The 22,705-nt window shown below is 47.5% G+C and overlaps 1 protein-coding gene across 4 annotated transcripts in view; it reads left to right on the forward strand.

Annotated features, from left to right (window-relative positions):
• Window positions 1-713: 713 nt before the first annotated feature.
• LOC135908480 (glycoprotein 3-alpha-L-fucosyltransferase A-like) overlaps window positions 714-22,705 on the forward strand; it is a 40,816-nt gene continuing 18,824 nt past the window's right edge. Inside the window, exons 1-3 of one of the 4 annotated variants that reach the window (XM_065440276.1) lie at window positions 714-857; window positions 16,381-16,631; window positions 21,972-22,195. In XM_065440276.1, coding sequence (XP_065296348.1) covers window positions 16,408-16,631; window positions 21,972-22,195 — 448 coding nt within the window. In that variant the 5' untranslated portion in view covers window positions 714-857; window positions 16,381-16,407. Of the gene's footprint in view, window positions 858-879; window positions 991-10,814; window positions 10,954-14,807; window positions 14,939-16,380; window positions 16,632-21,971; window positions 22,196-22,705 lie in introns of those variants that run through there. The other 3 variants (XM_065440278.1, XM_065440274.1, XM_065440275.1) reach the window with 3 other exon arrangements.

Genomic DNA, 22,705 nt, shown 5'->3' on the forward strand with positions numbered 1-22,705 from the left:
GGCCGATGCCTTCTCAATGATCCCGACCTCGTGCTGCCTTCGATAGTGTGACGTTGCCCCAGCTATAGCTCCGGCATTCAGGCTGTTCTTCAGGCTGTTCCGAAGGCATGTCGCCTGTGCTCGCGGGTCAACCAACTTCGAACCACGGTGTGACGAAAGAGAGCGCGCCACCATAAATCAGTTTCTCATTACAGGGCGACAGCATACGCAACCCACGAACAACTTGGACGCAACTCCTCGCGCTCTTGCTCGGACTCCCCATAACTTCGCTCTGAACGTGGGAAGGTGGAACCCACGGTTGTGAGGCCGGCTATATGCACGGCCTCACAACCTGGAGGGAAAACACGCCAAGACGCAGATATATTGCGCTAAGCAGCCTAGAGGTGCACCTTCACGTTCGTTTCTTTTCCGTAGCGCCTTGCTCTCTTTGTCATTTTGTTTCTCAATTTCTCTCTCATTTGCGCGGGACTTGCATGCATACAGCACGGAGGCGCGTGAGTGGAGGCTTCCATGGTTTCCCCTCCCTTTGCTCGGACCTTCTTTCCTCTTTTCTTTGAAACACACACACCCGCGATTTCTATTCCTCCTGTGTCTTTCCTTCTTTTTTTTTTTACTTTCTTTTACGCGGTTAGTTCGTGCGACTCACGGCGCGAGTTACGAGCCCACCGACAGCTGTTTTGAGCGCTTTTCTATATGCAAGCCGGTGTTGGCCGCGTCGTTATGGAGGAAACAGCGCATAGCTTGCTTGCTGCGCGGGTCAACTTTTCGCATCTCCCCTTGACTTCGCGAAGCCGCCTTTTGTTTCCCTCATCTGCTGACTTTGCTTTTCGGTTGTGGCTGGGAGGCGAATGAGATGAGTAAGTCTGTGCCTTTGAATTGCGTCTCACTGTGGTCAGGCGGTCGCGTCGGACATCGCGCCTGCGGGTCGACGTGGTGTTCTACGCGATTTTTTTGTAGCTGGGAGGAAGCCACTCGTTGCCTGCTGTACACGTACGTATAGTGTCGTAGATATCGGTTTGCGAAATGCAAGTAACCGGGGTATCTGAATTTGAGTACTCAAAGTGTACAGAAGCGAGCCATGGCTATAGGCTTTACAAGGCTGTGTAAATAAGCGAGGAGGCGCAAATTGACACACAGTGCACTGAGAAAGACAGACAAGACGACAGCAGCGTGTTGATTTGGACTAGTTCACGTGCGTCTTGTCGAACAGCGGAATTTCGAACAGCGCGACACAGCACACTATTGAAAAGAGGCACAGGAGAGAGCACGTCTGTCAGGTGCTTCTTTTCGATCTCCTGTGTAGCACTGTTCAGCATTCTGCTGTTCGACAAGACAAGCACACCGGTCAGGGACTAGCCGGCGCATTGTGGCTTCTCAGACGTCGAAATGATAGAAGTATGCAAGAACGTGCTAGCGAGGGAAAGTTTAGAAGCCTACCACAGAATGAAGAACGTGAATAGGTGCATCGGTGGCACCGTATATTATTGTACCGGAGCGCTTTGCTGGAACTTGAGACATGAGGCCGAATTAAAAAAATACATATGTTTTTTCTTCTTTTCCGTATCATCCAGTGTCTTGCGGTTCTACGCCTGTGCGCAGGTCTTTGAGGTATTTGGGATGCGCAACACATAGGCCCCTTTCGACGTTATAATAAAACAGCAATAAAAGATATGTGTGCGTGTGTCAATTTGTGCCCCTCTTCAAATAGCTACGTCTCCCCAACTATAGCCCAACAAGATATACTTCTAGGGCTCTATTATAACGCGACGTATGAGCTCAAGAAGTACTCAAGACAAAATAGAAACTCTTCTGCAAGGCATGTGTTATTTGGGCGCACAGTCTTACTTAAAGGTATACCGCGCTTCAATGGGGAATCCCCGTCATATTGGATGGTAGTGGGCGCAAACGTAATGCTTGATTTTGTAAGCGTGTACAATGTTAATATTATCACGTGCATGCAAGTATGAAGGATTTGGCTTATTGATGTTGCAACTGGGCTACAAATGAAGCGAAAACATAAAGCGAAAACGTTGTACAACACGACTATATAGGTGCATCAAATGTCGCGTTCTTTAACTCTCTCGATGTACCGGGTGTTTCGGCGAACACTTTCAGAAATGTTGAAAAAATTGCCTGTGGCAGATAGATCAGTTCTAGACCATGAGCTGGTCCACTCGAAGAGGCGGACATTACACGCATAAAAAAAATTCGACTAATTAACAAAACATAACTAATTACATTTTAAACTGATTACCTTATGGTACATTGCAATTTACGTATTCCAGCCGGAGAGTTCGCAAGACGGATCCACTCGGAACGCATTCTCAGGAAGGCTCCAGTTTCGAGATATTAATCCCCGAACATTGCGTTCCATTTGCTTTTCTGCTTCAATGCATGAAAGGACGTTTTGTGAAGAGAGTAATTGGAACGACGGTGCATTTCTGGCGCAAAGTCCGAGGGCGCATCTCTCGTACATGGTGTCATCCACACTATTCTTTTCAAGTGAATACGCCTTGCACTCTCACCCGCTAGAATTCGCAAATTGCCAAATGTGCCATAAGGTAATTATAGTTCAAATATAGTTATTGACTTTTTTTTTGTTATTTAGTGGATCATGCATTTCAACATTTTGTGCAAGTATTGCCCGCCTCTCTTCGAGTAGACTAGCTCATGGACTAGAATTGTGCTATCTACCACAGGCAATTAAAAAAAAAGAGTGTTATAACGTTTTTCTGAGACGCTCTGTTCGCGTCTGTGTGCGTTGAGCTTTATTTATGTAAGCGTGGTACGCAATCAGTTTTCGCTCACCACGCTGGCAGTGTGGAACGCACAAGTGGGAAAACCTTATTTAGGAGCCACTCGCTTCTGTTCACGCTTTCCGAGAGCTGCAGTGGTGTAGCAGTGGGCTTGTCTTTATATGGCGATCGTCAGAAACTTTGACAAGGATCTCAGGCCGCCGGCTGTCGTAGCGCTTGCTCTACCACGGGTTTATTTCGAATGTTCTGATTAAATACTGGCTTTGGGATTTTACCATCCACGGTCCATAAGGCCTGCAATACGTCCGCGAAGTCTGCCTTAATGTCTATGTGACAGATAGAGCGGCGGCTGTGGCGTAGTCCATGAATTGCAAGAATCATCACAGCGATCATAATGGGTGTAGGTGCTGGGTGAGCACACTGCTCAGTCAAACCTTTTTTTTATCTTCTTTGTATGCGAACGCTCGACGCAGTCGCGGCGCCTAAGAGAAGCCACAATCAAGGCTGCAGTGACAGACCACGGACGGGTCACAACATGCCCGAGACGGGACACGTCTCGCTTCCTCATTAGCATCGCCTTTTCGCGTCGCCGTTTAATTGTTGCGATAGCGCCGTACCCCAACACGTTTCGAGTGTGACACCGACCACTGTCGCTGACGGGGGAAGGGAGCAGAACAATGCCTTCTCGTTGTGTGTTCAGTTTCGCAGGTTGTCATTGTTCCTCACTACGCTGTCCGATGTCGATAGTACGCTTTAGCATACTGCTCAGAGAGTGATCCGTGCAGTCTAAGGGCCACCTGCAGATTGGAGGCCCCGCCATTGAACATCCACCTGCATCCCCTTCCGCTACACCTACCACCGAGGAGGTGACAGGAGCAAAAGGAAGGTGACCCTTTCATTTCAAAGGGCGCGGCATGCACATGGAGCCAACTTTGTACGGCCCTCTGCAAGGTTTCTCGCTTTGTCGTTCAAATCTTCCAACGCACAAATTCAAGGTTAGTACCGTATTCGTTTACAGGCTACTTGAAATTTCGTGATGGTCCAGGCTGTGGGAGCATTTCGCAATCGTAGAATCGCGGCGGCGTAAATGCTCCGAAGCGCAAAAGCTTTTATAGCATGGAGTTCACGAAATACGAAAGTCTTCACGGATAAATTGTGTCTCCCGCAGGAGTAAATAGGGTAATGCATATTCCTCATGGCTTCGGTGCCTCCGAAGCTTCAGGTCAAGTGTCGAAGATGCGACAAAATTATGCTGCGATTTAAAGCGATTAGAATTCTTTGCGAGCTTCATCAAGTTTCCGCTATGTTTGGTTGTTTGTTTGTCCGCATCAAACTTTTTTCACGCCAACTCTCCTCACTGGTATAGTCTATTGTCTAGTATGGGTATATCATCGGGCTGTTGTGCTGAAGGAACCGGGTTCGACAGCAACTGTCGGACTGACTGGGACACTGATCTTCAATGAATATATTTCACATAGGCCTCTTCGACGCCAACTTGGCTCACTGGATACCTGCCACGGGGCATGTGCAACTAAGTATGTGCAGCTCTTCAATGGGCCTGTTTGACGCCAACTTCGGTCACGGGGTTTGCGCCAAAGAGTATTGCCACCCTTCGAACATGGAAGAAAATCTGCTTTTCTTACCGCACTCGTGGCCTAGTGTATAGGGCGCCAGCCACGGCTGCGGTAGGCGGCTAGTTCGAAACCCACCGCTCGTACCCACTGGGAAAAAAAAATGTGGGTACAGGCGCTCCCGAAACCCGGCGCCGGGTAGTGTTTGGGGTGCATCGCCTGGGGAGTGCACCATAATGCCCTGCGGGGCGCCTATAGTTTCGAACTGTAGCCCGTAAGGGTGGATATGTTGACTGAGCGTAATGCGGACACAGCTGCCTTTGTCTGCTTTTCTTTTATGCGAAGCATATTACTAGAGCTCAACCCAGCTCCTCAGGCGCGGCGGTGTCGCCTTCAATACCACGTGACACCGTGACGTCACGACAGAGGAGAAACGGGGCTCCAACTCGCGCCGTCGCTCGCGGCGTCGCCTTCAAGGCTGACCACGTGACACCGTGACGTCATGACAGAGGAGAAACGGGGCTCCAACTCGCGCCGTCGCTCGCGGCGTCGCGGCGGTATATAAGCACCTGCGCTTGCCTCTGCTAGACACTCACGAGGTGAGATGCCTCCTGGAGACAGAGCTTCTCGTTGGAATGAGAAGCGAAGGTTGCGGCGTGCTACAGGGACTGTTTCTAGGTGGCTTTGCTACGGCGCAGCGACTACGCGCCCCGCATCGGACGCGGTGAGCGTCGAGCAACGCAGCGTTCGGCGCGACAACGAAATGTACGCCTGAGCAAGCGCCGCACGCCTGAGCCGACGCCGACGACACCGGCTTTTCTGCGACACGAGCTCCTTAACGCTGTCGCGTTAAAATAAAGGCTAGTATGCTTCGCATCCTGGGCTTAACCTTAGCTAAGCCACAGCCAGTTTTTGGTGCAGGGAGGCGGAATGAAACCAACGCCATACAACCTTGGCCTAGACCTCTAGACAACCTTGGCTGAATATATTTTCACACACGCACCGGTTGAGGCTTTCGCGGCGGCCTCGCTAGATCGTGCAGCTTGAATGGAGGAAAGCGCGAGAGAGGAGCCCGCCTGCAGTAAACGCGTCATACGTGAGGCGTATCATCGGTTGTAACACGGTGTGCCGCTACATTGCTGCAATGCTGATAGCATTAACGTCAACAGTCATGCTGAAGTGGTCTCTCTTGGATTTTCTTTTTAATTCAATGCTAACGCATTAAAAAAGGAACATCTAGCATATATATATATAAACGAGAAGAAAGGGGGTTAACCGAGGGTCCCGATTTTTATTAGTCATATCATGAGAAGCCAACAAACACTGACACCAAGAAAAACATAGGGGAAATTACTTGTGCTTAATAAATGGGATGAAGAAACTATAAATTAATGGAAATTAAAGTGGATGAAAAAACAACTTGCCGCAGGTGGGAACCGAACCCACAACCTTCGCATTTCGCGTGCGATGCTCTACCAATTGAGCTACCGTGGCGCTGTTTCCCCATCTACTTTCTTGGGTATTTATGTGTACTAGTAGAACCCTGGGAGTGTTAGCCAGCGCCACCACTCACAGACCTTTTTTTTCATCCACTTTAATTTCCATTAATTTATCGTTTCTTCATCCCATTTATTAAGCACAACTAATTTCCCCTATGTTGTCCTTGGTGTCAGTGTTTGTTGGCTTCTCACGATATTGATTATATTATATATATATATATATATATATATATATATATATATATATATATATATATATATATATATATATATATATATATATATATATATATATATATATATATATATATATATATATATATATATATATATATATATATATATATATATATATATATATATATATATATATTACGCCTACTGCAGGGCAAAGGCGCCTCTTCCATACATCTCCAACTACCCCGGCCATGTACTAATTGTGGCCATGTTGTCCCTGCCAAATCTCATCCGCTCTCCTAACTTTCTGCCGCCCCCTGCTACGCTTCCCTTCCCTTGGGATCGAGTCCGTAACCCTTAATGTCTATCGGTTATCTTCCCTCCTCATTACATGTCCTGCCCATGCCCATTTCGTTTTCTTGGTTTCAACTAAGATGTCATTAACTCGCATTTGTTCCCTCACCCAATCTGCTCTTTTCTTATCCCTTAATGTTACACCCATAATTCTTCTTTCCATAGCTCGTTGCGTTGTCCTCAATTTGAGTAGAACCCTTTTCGTAAGCCTCCAGGTTTCTGCCCCGTACGTGAGTACTGGTAAGACACAGCTGTTATACACTTTTATCTTGAGGGATAATGGCAACCTGCTGTTGATGATCTGAGAATGCCTGCCAAATGCACCCCAGCCCGTTCTTATTCTTCTGATTATTTCAGTCTCATGATCTGGATCCGCGGTCATTACCAGCCCTAAGTAGATGTATTCCCTTACCACTTCCAGTGCCTCGCTGCCTATAAAACTGCTGTTCTCTTCCGAGACTGTTAAACATTAGTTTTCTGCAGATTAATTTTTTAGACCCACCCGTCTGCTTTGCCTCTTCAGGTATGTGAGCATGCATTGCAATTGGTCCCCCGAGTTACCAAGCAAGGCAATATCATCAGCGAATCGCAAGTTACTAAGGTATTCTCCATTAACTTTTATCCCCAATTTCTCCCAATCCAGGTCTCTAAATACCTCCTGTAAACACGCTGTGAATAGCATTGGAGAGACCGTATCTCCCTGCCTGACGCCTTTAATTCCATTTATTTACTATTCTTTAAATTCAATTAGTAAATAAGAGTAATTTCCCCTATGCTGTCCTTGATGTCTTTGCTTGCTTCTTACTACGACTCATAAAAATCGAGCCTTTCGGTTTCTTTTCTTCTAGATCACACAGACATACGCTATATATATATATATATATATATATATATATATATATATATATATATATATATATATATATATATATATATATATATATATATATATATATATATATATATATATATATATATATATATACAGTGTTTCAGCGAACACTTAAAAAAATTTTTTTAAAGGCGGCCTTTAGCAATCAGCACAATTTTTGCTCATGAGGTGGGCTACTTGAAGAGGTGGACACTACTTGCACAAGAAGTTGAAGCGCATAGTTAGCTAATTAACAAAAATTCAACAATTACATTTTTAACTAAAAACCTTATGGCCCATATTACAATTTACAAATTTTAGCCGTGGTGTTTGCAAGGCGGATCAACTTGGAACAAATTCTCAGGATCACACCAGTTTCGAGATATTAATTCCCGAACTTTACGAAGAAATGCATCGGCGTTCCAGTTACTTTCGTAGCAAAACGTTGTTTTCTGCATTCAAGCAGAAACGAAACGTCGTAACAAAACGTCGTAACAAAACGTCATATTCTGCATTCAAGCACAAAAGTAGCTGGAACGCCAATGCATTTCTCCGCAAAGTTCGGGAATTAATATCTCGAAACTTGTGTCACCCTGAAGATTCGTTCCAAGTGGATCCGCCTTGCGAACTCCACGGCTAGAATTTGTAAATTGAAATATAGGCCATAGGGTAATTAGGTTAAAAGTTAATTAACGCATTTTTGTTAATTAGTCGATTATGCATTTCACTTTTAGCTGCAAGTAGTGTCCGCCGCTTCGAGTAGACCACCTCACGAACAAGAATTGTACCATCTGTTACAGGCAACCTCTAAAAAAATTTTGAAAGTGTTCGATGAAACACCCTGTATATCGAAAGGACTCGTCTGGACTCCCTCTTCCTTTGTGGTGGGTGACTGCCGCTAGTCGTTGAAGTTCGCTCGTGTGCTTGTGACTTGCAATTTGTACTCGCGTGTCTGCAGATCGACACACGTGTATACCGTGAGGCCTGTTAGTGTATTCTTCTTGTTTGCTTTTCCCGCCACGGTAGTTCAGTGGCTATGACGCTGCGCTTTTTAGCGCGAGGTCGCGGTTCGATCCAGGTTGCAGCGGTTCTATTTTGACGGAGGTGAATTTCAAGAACGCTCGTGTACTTAGACCCATAGTGCACGTTAAGGGGACCCAGGGGAGTCAAAATTATTCCGCATCCCTCACCACTGCGTATGCCTCATAATCAGATCGTTGTTTTGGCACGTAGAACCTCAGTCAGTCAAGAACTTTCTTGAGGTCCTGAGGGGTCTAAGCCGTTGGAGATCGCACGCGGGGAGCTCCTTGGGCCGAAACCGTAGGCGACGCCCAAGTCAGCACGGGAACGTGGTGACGCTCCGCCAGTTCTTGGGCCCTCTGGACGGCCCTAAAATATTTTTTTTGTTCGATAATATCGAAAACTATCGGTCAATTTATATTTTGCCGGTTATTGTTCTCAGTTCATAGAAAAATTTGCTTTCCGCACTATGTCTTCTTTTCTTAACAAATTTTTCTATTCTGTCTGATCGACGGTTTGGCTTCGTTTCTGGTCGTGGTATACTGTCGCACTGCCTGAGGAATTTCCAGATGAACTGTTCTCGGCATTCGATCGGAATCTTTTCACGTGTGCTCTCTTTTCAAAGGTGTAGCGAAAGCCTTCGACACCCTGAACCACCAAATCTTGTCAAGCAAACTGTATCTTTGGGGAATTTCGTGGGCCTTTTTACAACATTCTCGAACATTACTTGAGCAATCGTTTTCAAGCTGTCACCACCGATGATACGGGCGTTTTCAGTTCTAAGTCGTTGCTGGAGGCTGGTGTTCCTCAGGGGTCAGTTTTATCGACATTGTTGTTTAGCCCCTTCGTTAATGACCTTCTTTTGGCCATTTCCAAATGTTCGGTGTTCCAGTATGCTGACGACACTGTGTTCCTGGCAAAACATCTTTCTTATAAAACGTCCACCTAAATGTTGCAAAATGACGTGGGCAATGCAATGCTTTGGTTCAATAACGATGGAATTGTTGTCAATGCCCGGAAAACGCAGCTTGTTTGTTTTCGGTCTACACTAAAGACTACTGTAATTGGCGTGCCTGTGTACTTACATAAGTCGAACTGTGTTTCTTGTAAATGCGCACCTATTCCATACGTTGATTGTGTGAAATATCTTGGAATATCTTTCGATAGTAACTTATCTTGGCAACATCACTGATCACTTATTTGTTCAAAACTGAGGTCAGTCCCATGGCTGTTGTTTAAAAGAAAACGTTTTGCGCCCGTTTGTAAAAAAAAAAATGATTGTACATGCGCTGGGTTACAGTGTGTTGAGATATGGCATTGCAGTCTTCTGCTTCGGTTCGGATCATCGGAGGTGCAGCGTAGACAGGATTACAAAAAAAATATATATGTTCCTAAAGCTGTTTCCTACAATTCTCCAATAGTAACAGCTGCAAATATTTTCCGTGAACTTGGGCTACCAAATTTTCAGTCATTGCTCGTTGAAACAGTTGTAGTCAAACAATATTGAAATTCCGCCCTCAAAAAAAAGAAGAAGAAGAAGAAGAAGAAGTGCTGCAAAGGAATTTCGAAAACACGTCCGTTATGTGGTTCCTCGTTCAGCCACAAGCTGTGGTGCGGCCAGACGCTGTGCATAAGTGTCGGACATTTTTAACAAGTTACCGGATGAAATATTTGCCGCGACTACGAAAAGCACGCTGAAAGAATTACTGAAGGAGCAATGGTGAAATTAGTCGACTTCCAGAACATTTTGGCATCGTAATATTTACTTCTTCATTCTTTTTATTTCAGTAGAATGACCAGATGTTATCTTGCTATTAATTTCCATTTCTTGTCATTAATTTTTTTCTTTGTTCTCCATGTCCCATCAATTTATGTATATTATTCACCATATCTATCATGTTCATAAGCACGGTCCTATAAGCCAATGAGCCTTAGACCGGCCTGTTCGTGTTGTTTTGCACTTTTTGAGCGGAAATAAACATTATTATTATTATTATTATTATTGTTGTTGTTATTCTTCTTATTATTATTACAACTGTTCGTCCCCAACTCGCCAAGAAAGACATACCCTTTTACTGTTTACAAACATAAGCCCTGGAGGGCTTACGGTTTTGCTCACTGACGTAGCCGGCTACATTACCGCGAGCAGAAAAAAAGGCATCGGAGACGATACCGGGAACCAGGAGCGTGTTAAGCCCGCAAATTTTAAACACTTTTCCTCAATACATAACGACGACTTTACAAGTCTAGGTTGCCGTAAGTTATACGAAAAATTATACGTATTAGTCTTGAAACGTAATGCGCACGTCTTTTACCTCAAAACTTAAAAATATCCTTTCCGCAGAGTCAGACAATCTAAAAACGGGCTTTGTGTTTCGGCGCAGAAGACGGGTGAGGCCCGTGACCGGAAGTTTCTTGGGGCCGCACTCTCGCTCCCGTTACTGCGCGAGCAAAACAAACAAACAAACAAACAAACAAACAAACAAAAAACGCGTGCCCATTCGGCACAGTAAGCACGCGCGCTCTTGCACGCAGAAATGAGACTTTAGTCGAGGAGAAAGACAAAGCGCTGGCGTAGCTCACGCGCACCTGTGAGAACGGCACATCCTGTTTAAGCGGCTTGAAAAAAGAAATCAGCATTCGTAGCAGAACACGGCGCCTGGAAACGCTGAAATAACCTCGTTTCAGCCTGTATCTTCAGTCGAGTGAGTTTGCACTTCACCTTGCTACTCTTTATTCGCAACTTAGCGTGCCACGGCAACCGATCGATTGATTAGCAGATTGAACGATCCATCGAACGCGTGATTGGTTTTTAACGTTTGGATTCTACCCATAAGCTATTAAATGTGCTTAGGTGGTTCGCGGCATGCGGAATTCCAAAATTTTAGACACGATAAAGGCCGTGGTCTAAAGCAGAGAAAAAATGACAAACCATTCCACTCCGTGAAGATGGAACGGCAGCGAAAGCTGACGACAGTCAAAGCTCTCAAACGAAAAGCAAAGTGCTTTCGCTGCCATTCCATCTTCACAGAGTTGAATGGTTGTCATTTTTCGCGTTGCGAGTCTGGCGTCGTTGCTCGTTCATAGCTGCGCGTGCTCGCGATTGTCGTTTTCGTTCAGCATCGCGGAAACGTTCTTCGTCGGTGGTCGTTTCGCGCCGGCGCCGTTTACATTCTAGTTATGTTCCCTCCGGCGCTCCTCGTACGCATCTTGTTCTTCGGGTGTACGAACTGTACGTGTCCGCCCCAATGATAACGCAGTTGTTTTCAGCGCCGATAGCTCTCCTGTTCATATGTACTGCGATAACATTGACGTCACCCTATTGTTTACGGCGAGAGTTCCCATTTGTTCCCCCCTTTGACATCTGCGCCGCCGCACTGCACCCGTATGGGTTTGTTCATCATCATCATCAGTCTGGCTACGTCCACTGCAGGAAAAAGGCCTCTCCCCTACTTCTCCAACTACCCCGGTCATGTAATAATTGTGGCCATGCAGTCCCTGCAAACTTCTTAATCTCATCCGTCCACCTTTTGTTAGGAATTGCCAAATCCATTGCTGTTGCCGGACGCCGAAAAAACTACGGAAGGTACAGCTTTCGCTGTAAAAGAAATGATACATTATAAAGCTCTAATTGCGCCTATAGTCTTAGAATTACTGTTTATACTTTCATATTCGGTAACTCTACCTTGCGTTGGAGAGTGGCCGGCGCCTGCTAACGGGGAATATATAGAGCCCTCAACTTCGTCAGCTTCGTCGCTGAAATCGCACAAGCAGAGGAATACGCGTGGACCTTGGCCAAGAACAACTGGCTAATCAAGTGCGACTCACTGAGAGGCGGGCTTGGCGTCAAGTCCACGTGGAGCCTCCTGCGATGCCTCATCGAGCCCAGCAAGACGAGCGGAGAGCAGCAGCGGAACCTCAAGAGAGCACTCCACGGTTAGGGGGATACGGATGAGCAGCTGTTGGCAGCCCTGACGCGCAAGTACATCTGTACGACCAAAGACGACGAGCCTGTGTTGCAGTATCAAGGCAAAGATAATTCAGAACTCGACAGAGACTTCGAAGTAGAAGAAATACAGGCGGCGCTACTAACCATGAAAAGAGGTACGACGCCAGGACATGACAAAATTACAGTCGGCTTGCTCGCCAACATGAGCAAGAAGATGCTAGGCCAGCTGGCGGATTACATCAATGAGTGCTGGAGAGCTGGCAAACAGCCCCTGGCGTGGAAATCGGCAGACGTCAGCTTTATCCCTAAGGAGTGCAAAGAGGTAAATATTAACAACCTCCATCCGGTTTTGCTCACTTCATGTGCCGGGAAGCTGATGGAGAAAGCAGTGCATGCCAGACTTTCAGCGTATTGGGAGAAAAAGGATTACATGCCCGCACCATGTTTGGCGTCAGGGAGCGCCTGTCCACGCAAGACTTACTGCTGCAGCTCAATATGGAAGTTATTGATCCACCCAACAAACGCAATAGCAGAGCCGTCTTAGCCGTGGATCCCAAGGGTGCTTTCGGTAATGTGAAGCACTCAAAAGATCCTGGAGAAACGGTGGAAGACACAGTATGGAAGAAGGACTTTTGAATACATCAGATACTTCCTACTAGACAGACAAGCTCATGTAAACATCGGAGATGTTAGGTCCCAGCCAGTCCTTATGGGCACTATACGGGTACGCCACAAGGAGCAATCCTTTCCCCTCTGCTCTTCAATATTGCCCTTATAAATTTGCCTAAACAAGAATTCGGCACGCCCTCTATGCAGATGACATCTCGGTCTGGGTGACGAAAGGCAGTATGGGGCAGATGGAAGAGGCGCTCCAAGAGGCTGCTTCGACAGTCCAAAAATATGCCGAGCAGTGCGGACTGCGCTGCTCTCCGGGAAAATCGGCACTGCTAATCATGCGCAGACGAGAAGAGGAAGCCCCGGTCCAAATTAGGGTGCACGGCACTGCGATCCCTGAAGTGGAGACAGTGCGTATCCTGTGACTACTGGTTGTCAACACAGGATGTCAACGCAGCAATGATTACTCAACTCCGTACGTCATGCGAAGAAGTAATGCGAATGATCTATCAGATGGATCAGATCTGTCACCAATAAGACGAGAGGGATGATGTTGAACGACACTCTTCGGTTGGTCCAAGCCTTTATACTCAGCCGAATCGTGTGCGTAGCTCCGTACCTTCGAATGAAGAGGTGCGATTTAAATCGCTTCAATGTCATGTTTGTAACAGCATATAAGAAGGCACTAGGACTGTCGGTCTAAACATCTACAGAGCGGTTGTTGCAGCTGGGGGTGCACAATACAACAGATGAGATAATTGAGGCCCAAATATTAGGTCAATATGCCAGATTGGTAGGAACGAAAACGGGACGCAAGATACTGCATGGAGAACTTGAATATCAGCTGTCCTTACTATACGGCAACAAGACAAGACATTCCGAAGGAGCGGAGGAGCAAATTTGCGACACTCCCCCATCTTAAAAACATGCACCCAGAACGTCATCAAGCAAGGAGAAGGGTAAGAGGCAAGAAGATGAACCAGATCTGTTCTAAATTAGAGGGAGTCTTCGTGGATGCTGCGGGCCCGGTGGGAGGAGTCTCTACAATATTGTTGGTGCGTAAAGGGCAGACGGTCAATGGACTTTCTGTTCGGCACGGGGAAATTGCAGAATTGGAAGAGGCGGTGATCGCCATGGCAGCTTCGCATCATTACAGACTTCAAACTGCATACAGAAATTACACGCGAGGCCGCCTTGCACCGCTGGCTTGCAGCATCCTGAAACAATCTGGGGTCTTCGCTCCAAGCAAAGAGCTCATTTGGGTGCCAGGTCACGAGGGCGTAGAGGGAAATGAGTGTGCACACGCTGCCGCCCGAGCTTCTCTCCCCCAGGGTCCCTCCTCCTCCCTCCCCGAAGACTCGGACTTCCCATTGCCATTAGTAACTTACGCAGATGTATTACAGCATTTACGCTTATCTCGGCGAAAATACCCGGGCCCGACCAAGGGATTAGATAAATCAGAAGAATGTCATTTACGGAGATTACAAACCATGTCATTCAATAACCCATTCAAGCTGCATGATATCGAGCCACAATCCTTTTCAGCCGAGTGTAAGTTCTGCGGGCAGAAAGCAGATTTGTAACATATGGTATGGGCCTACCAGGCTAATAGGGCCCTATATACACTATAATACAGCCAACGGGGGAAGGATGGGAGGCAGCCCTGTCCAGCGCAACCCTCGAGGACCAGCAAGCCTTCGTGGAAAGAGCCAAGGCAGCGGCCTTAGCCAACGAAATTCCGGAATAAGATTCCGACCACCCTTCTAACTCCCCTCCCCTTTTCCTGTCAATAAAACGTTTTCTTCATCATCATCATCATCATCATCATCATCATCATCATCATCATCATCATCGCACGAGTGAAACAATCTATAAACAAAACAAACAAAAAATTGCGTGCCCATTCGGCACAGTAAGCACGCGCGCTCTTGCATGCAGAAAGACACTTTAGTCGACGAGAAAGACAAAACGCTGGCGTAGCTCTCGCGCGCACGTGTGAGAACGGCACGTCCTGATTAATCGGCGTGAAAAAGAAAATCCGCACTTGCAGCGGAACACGGCGTGTGGAAACGCTGAAGCTTGTGACCTCGTGTCAGCCTGTATCTTCAGTCGAACACTTCAGTCGAGTGAGTTTGCACTTCACCTTGCTACTCTTTATTCGCAACTGGACGTGCCACGGCAACCGATCGATTGATTGGCAGAGTGAACGATCCATCGAACGCGCGATTGGTTCTTAGCGTTTGGATTCTGCGCATAAGCTATTAAAGGGGCTTAGATGGTTCGCGTCATGCGAAATTCCAGAATTTTACACATGCTAAAGGCCGCGGTCTAAAAGTACAGAAAAAGAAATATTATGCATTATAAAGCTCAAATTGTGCCTACGTGTTAGAATTGCTGTTTATGCTCTCATATTCAGTAACTCTATAGCTTGCGTTCGAGAGCGGCCGGCGCCTGCTGACGGGGCATATGCAGAGCCCTCAACTTGGTCGACACCCCGCGGCGCTTCGTAAATGTTTGGATTCGTTCGCTGCTGTGCACGTGCGATATTACTGAAGCGTCGAGGTCGTCTTCCAGAGCACGTCGCGTGACTGCGACTTACTGGTAATTCATACTGTACATAACAGCTTACCGCCGGTCTCAAGATATGGACACTAAGCACTACATGAATGAATAAATGTGCGGTGTTTAGTGGCGCAAGAGCCAGCTATGGCCAAAGAACGCCAAGCCAGTCTGTAGAAGTCATGTAGCCGCCAAGCGCTACATGACTTCCAACTAAATGTTTATTTTCCTAGAAGCACATATGTATTATAGACAATCGCACACATGATCTGCAACATCAATATCCCGCATCACCAACTTGCGTAACCAGATACATAACCACAACCCTTCTCGATCCTTAGATAAGGCAAGTTAGATTAGGAGAGCGTAGCGCATCCCACTCATTTGAGGTATGCACGCCAGTCCCTCATTGGACAAGAAGACTGAAGCTATATATACAATCATAATCAACATTGGATGTGCAATGGAATGCAATAAAGCCCCCCTTATCCCTTCTCACATTTATACTGTGTATGTACAGCCTTTGTCAAAAGCATACTGGCCTTCGAGGCCTCAGCGACATATGTCTGACGGCTGTGTTATGCGGTTTCTGTGGCGCTCCTGACGGCCCGGTGCCTCCGAGATCGTAAGACTCGTATGAGAGTTCTTCTCTAGGCTACGACTGCCGCATTTCGATGGGACGGGTGAAATGCAAGAACGCTCGTGTGCCGTGCATTGGGTGCACGTGAAAGAAACCCAGATGGTTGAAATTAATTCGAAGTCCTCCCTCCCCTGTGCGGGGTACCTCACAATCAGATCGTGCTTTTGGCACGTAAAACCTCAAATATCTTTTTATAGACATTTTCCAGGCCGTCGCGGCTTGTCGCATACCGCAGCGACTCCCTTAGACAACCTGTATGGTCAGCTTCGCTGTTGCACGCAACGTACAGCCCGTATACTTTTGACACACACACAAAAAAAAAGGTACGCGGTAATGTGTGCCCTGCGCCGACTCCGCTTCGTTGTGCAGCCTGCGGAACCAACGTGCTGCTGCCGCATGGCGTCGTCCCGTCGCCGGCTGTTGGTGCGCCACGCGGGCGGCCTTCGGCGCTGCGTCCTGGCCGCGGTGCTGGCCAGTGGGTTCACGCTGGTCGTTTTCCAGCTCAACGTGGCCTCCAAGCAGAGCACGCCGCTGCCATGGATGTCGGCCAGCCAGGACGGGAACGGCACTGAGAGCAGGACGGAGCGAGCCCGCCGCATCATGGAGCGCCAGATATTCAGGTCGGTTTCGCCATCACGTCAAGCGTCCGGCGACGTTCTTTGAAGCTTGAAAACGTGAGCATATGAATGGTCACGTCCTGGTCAGCCCTGACTAATCAACCTGAAGAAAGCATACCGGGATTCACCTTCGAAACTGCAAGTTTATTTACCCTGCTTATGCATATGCTCTATTTATGATTTCCGATTATATTTGGCAACGGTTTGCTGAACCGCAGGTTCCCATCACTGTTAGCCCGAATACACCTCTCACAGGTCATACGTGAGTTCTGGGGGTCCCAACTGTATATATTCACTCGTATGCCTGTCATGAAAGAATCAAATAATTTCTTATCTTTCACACAGAGAGCGGTGCGTAACAGAGAAGCACCAGGTCCACCAGGACTATTTTTTTTTCCAGTTTGCTGGCGTTACTCGTACAACCATCTAGAACCTCCAAACTACGACCCACGGGCCGAATTCGGCCCGCGGAGCCCTCCTCTAGCCCGCGGCTGTCACCGCGGAACATTCGATGATGGCTGGCACGCAGGCGGGCCGTTCTTCTTTGCAAAGCCTCCGCTGCACCTTCACTTGAAAACGGGTCTTCTTCACAAAACCATGATTTGTTGCGCTTGTTTCTGGTAGCCGGCATCAGTGCAGTTATGAGATTCTCAGAAGACGTTAGTATCGTCCGAGGCAATGCTGACGAATGCTGCAATGCTGACGAGCCTCGGGTGACCATCGCGTGTCGAAAGTCGAAACGTGGCACTCCGGTTGACTTGTCCCAGCCACCGCGTCCGAAGAAGCACCGAGAGAGAGAGAGAGAGAAACTTTATTGTGATTGTAAAGATTTGAAGGAGGGGTGGTCGGAGCCTCTCAGTCCAGGGCCCCACTGGCCTCTGCCGCCTGCCTGACCTGGCTAATTAAGGACTTTTGTCCTGCCAGATCGGAGCGGGTGAGCTGTGCCTCCCACTGCTCCATTGTCCTACTGGTGTTTGGCCTATGAGGGTGCTTAGTGCACTCCCAGGTTATGTGCATTAGGGTAGGTATGCCACCGCACCAAGGACAGTTGGCCCTATAACGAGTGGGATACATGGCGTTTAGCAATTTTAAATGGGGGAACACCCCGGTCTGTATTTTACGCCAATCGGCGGCCTCTTCCCCGTTAAGTTGTGGGTGAGGCGGCGGGTATTTTCTTCGGACTCCACGCTGATGAGCAAGGATGTCTGTGGCATTTAAATTGGTGGAATTTTGTGATGGGTAGTGCGGGTGGTTGGGGTTAGAAGAGGACGCCGTCGCTCGGTTAGTGAACCCTCGAGCTAACGCGTTAGCCTTTTCGTTCCCCTGTACCCCCGCGTGGCCCGGGCACCAGAGTAGGCGATGGTGGTGGTTGAAGGATTTCGGGATTATCGCGAGGCTAGCCGCAGTCACGTGCCCCTTGAGAAACATGCGACATGTCTCCTGGGAGTCCGTGACCACGACCGAGTCCCTTTGCTAACGCTCCGCGTGAGCGAGTGCGATCGCCACTGCTAATATTTCAGCCGAGGTTGGGGATCCCGCCGCGGCCGACGCGGTAATTTGCTGTTGGCTGACAGCGTTCACGACTGCCAGGGCGTACCTCCTTTGGTAGCGCTGCCCGGTCGTCTCTGCATACAGAGCTGCGTCCGTGTAGTACGTGTTGTACCTATGGTTGTTCGAGTAGGCTGATTGAATGTGTTGTGCACGCGCTTTGCGCCTTTCTTTGTTGTACTCTGGATGCATATTCTTTGGAATTGGGGCTACTGTAATTTTGGATCTCATCGAAGGAGGGAGAGGTACGGCCTGCTCTGTGAGATAAATGGGGTATGCTGGGATATTGAGTCAAGCCAATATTGCCCTACCAGTTTTTGTGAAGCTGAGGCGCTCTCTCTGTCGCATCAGGGTGGCTTGCCTCAGTTCGTCGAAAGTATTGTGCACTCCCAAAGCTAACATGCGCTCCGTTGAAGTACATTTAGGCAGGCCCAGAGCAGCTTTGAAAGCGGTTCGGATTATTGTGTCAGCCTGCTTTTCCTCCTCCCTGTTCAGGATTTGGTACGGTAAGCCATAGGTTATTCGACTGACCACTAAGGCCTGTACGAGCCTTAGGGTATCGTCTTCTCGCATTCCCGCTTTTCGATACGTCACGCGACGTATCATTTGGGCTATGTTGTTGGCTGTGGATTTGAGGGTCTTGAGTGTCTGTAGTGCTCTCCCGTCGCTCTGAAGCCACAAACCCAGGACTCGCATCGTGGGTACCTCTCGGACTGATTGGCCCTCAACCACGATGTTAATCGATCCTCTGGATTTGTAGCCTTTCGCGTGTATCCGGATAACCTCAGATTTTTCGGGTGCGCACTTCAGGCCACTCCATCTAGAAAATTTCTCCACCGCTAATACTGCACTTTGGAGCGTATATTCCTTATCCCCTAGTAAACCTCTGCTCGTCCACAGCGGTAACAGGGCATGACATATATAAAGAATTAAGGAAAGGCTGTATTCGCGCATTGCTTATAGTAGAGCAAAATAAGACCTGTTACGATAAAAGCTGCCGAAGTGTGTGGATTCTAAAGGCAACGATTCTGCACTGCATGATTCAGGAACAGGTTCTCGATTGGAATTACGTGGGTGCGACCTGTGCTTTGAAACCTGTCGTTTCAGTTGGAAACCTGTCGTTTCAGTTGGTCACATGGGCTGAACCGCCACCAGTTCCGTGAATTTCTAAAAGGTGTTGTTTCGAGGCTTGTCATGCGTGCTGCTTTTATCTGTGTCGTCATCGCTTTTGCGTTGATGTCATTATAAACTACTAAAGGCGATGGAATCTGAGTTCGTAGACATGACGGCAGTTTGATGGCTGAGCTGCGGTAAAGTTTGGTGACGTTTCTTTAATCTTTGTCAAGAAATAGAGTTCGTTGCACAGGAGAATCGTTCTGAGCCACTACTGCCGACTCATGGCATGGCTCTAGAAATCGGCCTTTTGTGTCGACTTGACGGACCGTACAAGTGAGCTCAATGCGAGACAACAAAAAAAAAAAGGCATACATAATTCATTACCTTGGAGATAAGAGCCTGCGGGTCAAAAGTACGGTTTTCTTAAAGAAAGGTACAAAATCGGAAGTGCGAGATTTCCGCAGCTGTTCAACAATTAGAGCAGAGACTAATGCATCATTTCTGTCCCTATTTGCGACGAGACTCTTCGGCAACCTGCCCACACAAATTTGCCAAAGATTCCTTGACCTTAATAAAAGGACGGAGGAACTACAACTGTTCAGACATCCATCTAGCTGCAATATAGATTAACTGCCAGGATCCTTCAAAGTATACGTAATTGAACTGCAGTCACGTGACATGTAAACACAAGTACAAAGAATAAAATCTAATAAATTTCTACAAATCACTAGGCTCTGAACACTTCCTAAACTGAAAGCAATGTGCCCGCGGGTGCATGTCCATTTCTGGCACAACCTAACTTGTAAGCAAACCTTCTCTGGATTGAAAAATACGAACACGAGATACACGGCTAACTTATATGACGAACAACTCTGTTCTCTGGTTATTATTGGCTCATCAGGTTTATACCGACACAATTCACTGAAATAACAAAGTCAAAGCATCACGTCCACCCCGTAAATTAGCCTGCGTGCTGCTTCTTGGCAATGGGGCGCAATTCACATGCATTTAGATAAGCTAATTCTGCTTAGTGCTACGTGTGCGGTATTTTGCTGTCTTCACATGCTCCCCAAGTTGTACATCGTAATATAGCAATTTTGCGAAGATTTTGATCTAAACATTTTCTTTCCTTCTAAAGCTTTTGGTGAGAATTCACTCCACATTTATGTAATGGTACAATTATTACCTTTCATATTCACGTTGATCAGCTGCTTCTGCTTTAATTTGTCCGAATTTGAAAGTTAAAGAGAAATATAGATGTTTACGTGCCAAAACCATGATCTGATTAGAGGCACACCGTAGTGGGACTCCACAAATTTGGACCACCTGGAGTTGCTCAACACGCACTTAAATCTAAGTACGTGGGTGTTTTCGCATTTCGCTCCCATCGAAATGGGGCCGCCATGGCCGGGATTCGATTCCGCGACCTCATGTTTACAGGTTCGAATTTGGATTGCTGCCATTTGATAGTACATTGACAGCTGAACGTTGTATTCAGTGGCCACTATCGTTCTTAGTCGAAAATTGAAAGCCTCCGTAATTATGTCAAATTTACTTTTCGACCTCTTCCATATTGCAATTTGTTTCTTGTTTCGGTGCTGCTGCACGTTGTAGTTGCGGTATGGACTATTTTATTATTTTCCTCTTCCCTTTAAATATTGTAAGTCTCTCACGCGCTCTAGAAGGCCTTTAATTATGCTGAATGTGTTTTGTGTCACGGCTATATAATGTCGTTATTGTGCAAATAGGGAGTCTCCACATAAATCACTCATAGCCACCTGCCCCAGATCGCTTTATTAACCTGAATTTAAAACCTTTGATGAACGGCTTACTAAATATCGAGTATTTAGTTAGTCGCGCAGTCACGGTCAATTTTTCAACGAGCTTGGCACTGCCACGGGTAACCAAATCGACTCTCTGGCCAAAACGTTTGAAGACCCCTGGTCTATATCCTTCGAGCTGAGTAAAGCAGTGAGGGGCACATTTTCAAAATTTCCGCGCAGGGAGCATCACGAGACGTCACACGTGCCCAAAACCATGTTGCGCTGCCCCCAACCATGCATCTTTATAGAAAACGCTAAATATGTATAGGAGGTCTCGTTCACCCTCTCAACGTCGCGCAGCAGCTTCACTTGTCACATTTTTAGCATTCGTTTTGTACGCAAAGCTTCTACGTGCAGCTGTCGTCGGTAGTTCTCCGGAGGCTTTCTTCAAAGTGTACACGTGGCAACGGGCCACGAATGACGTCACACCGTTATCAGCAAAGTGGTGCACGTGTGTATGTATGCGTGCGTGTGTCAAGTTTTGTACGCGAGAAACGAAGTTTCGTCTAGAGTTCTAGAAAGCCGTTCCTTCATAAAGATTGCTTTGGTTTTAGTATAGCAAGGTGAAGAACATTTAAACTTTCGTTGTGCCACCCCTCCCCGATTTTATGTGCCACAGCCGTTTAGACGAATTCGCTGAGGGCTCCTTCTTCGCCCACTCAAAGTACCCTCGACTTGCAGCACCTCCGTTTGCACGAATGGAACGACCTTGAAAGAGGGTGCGGGCCGCTTGCGTCAAAATCATGCAAACGCCGCTGTTATGTCAAGTGCAAGTAAACTTCGTTTTGTGGTTGAACGCGGAGATCCAGGTTCTTCAGCGGGTGCCAGTCGTATGCGTTGCTGCGCCTACGTGCAGGGACAACGAGCGAGCCGACCACCGACACGACGACCCGGCCCCGTCGTGGTCGCGCAGCAAGTTGCCCTGGTTCTTCACCAACGGCACCGAATGGCCTCGTCCGTCGAGCAGGCTGTCGAGGCTCCCCAACGTGTGGCCCGACCCGCAGTCGCCGCACGACGACCGCATCGTGTCGCAGCTCATGTACCTGCCGCCCGGTTACAAGGGCCAGCCCAAGAGCATCAGTGAGTCATCGCTTGCTGCATCCGTCATCAGTTTTTTGAAGAAGCGACGCGTTCCAGCGAGGTGAAAGGACGGGAGCACGAGTGTAGGAGGAGGAGGAGGAGACGGGATGAGCGCTGGACTTACGTTTTAATTCCAAGAAAATCTCACAGATACCGCTGCCGCCGTATGCGCTAAATTTAGAAATGTATAGCTCACCTTGGGACAGGCTGAAACTGCGATGGCACTGACACACACCCTGGCGGGTTCCGTAGAACCAGAAACACGTAAAAAAATATGTATATTATGGGGTTTTACATGCCAAAACCACTTTCTGATTATGAGGCACGCCGTAGTGGGAGACTCCGGAAATTTCGACCACCTGGAGTTCTTTAACGTGCACCTAAATCTAAGTACACGGGTGTTTTCGCATTTCGCCCCCGTCGAAATGCGGCCGCCGTGGCCGGGTTTCGATCCCGCGACCTGGTGATCAGCAGCCCAACACCATAGCCACTGAGCAACCACGGCGGGTC

The sequence above is a fragment of the Dermacentor albipictus genome, chromosome 3 (assembly GCF_038994185.2).
Source record: "Dermacentor albipictus isolate Rhodes 1998 colony chromosome 3, USDA_Dalb.pri_finalv2, whole genome shotgun sequence".
Taxonomy (NCBI): domain Eukaryota; kingdom Metazoa; phylum Arthropoda; class Arachnida; order Ixodida; family Ixodidae; genus Dermacentor; species Dermacentor albipictus.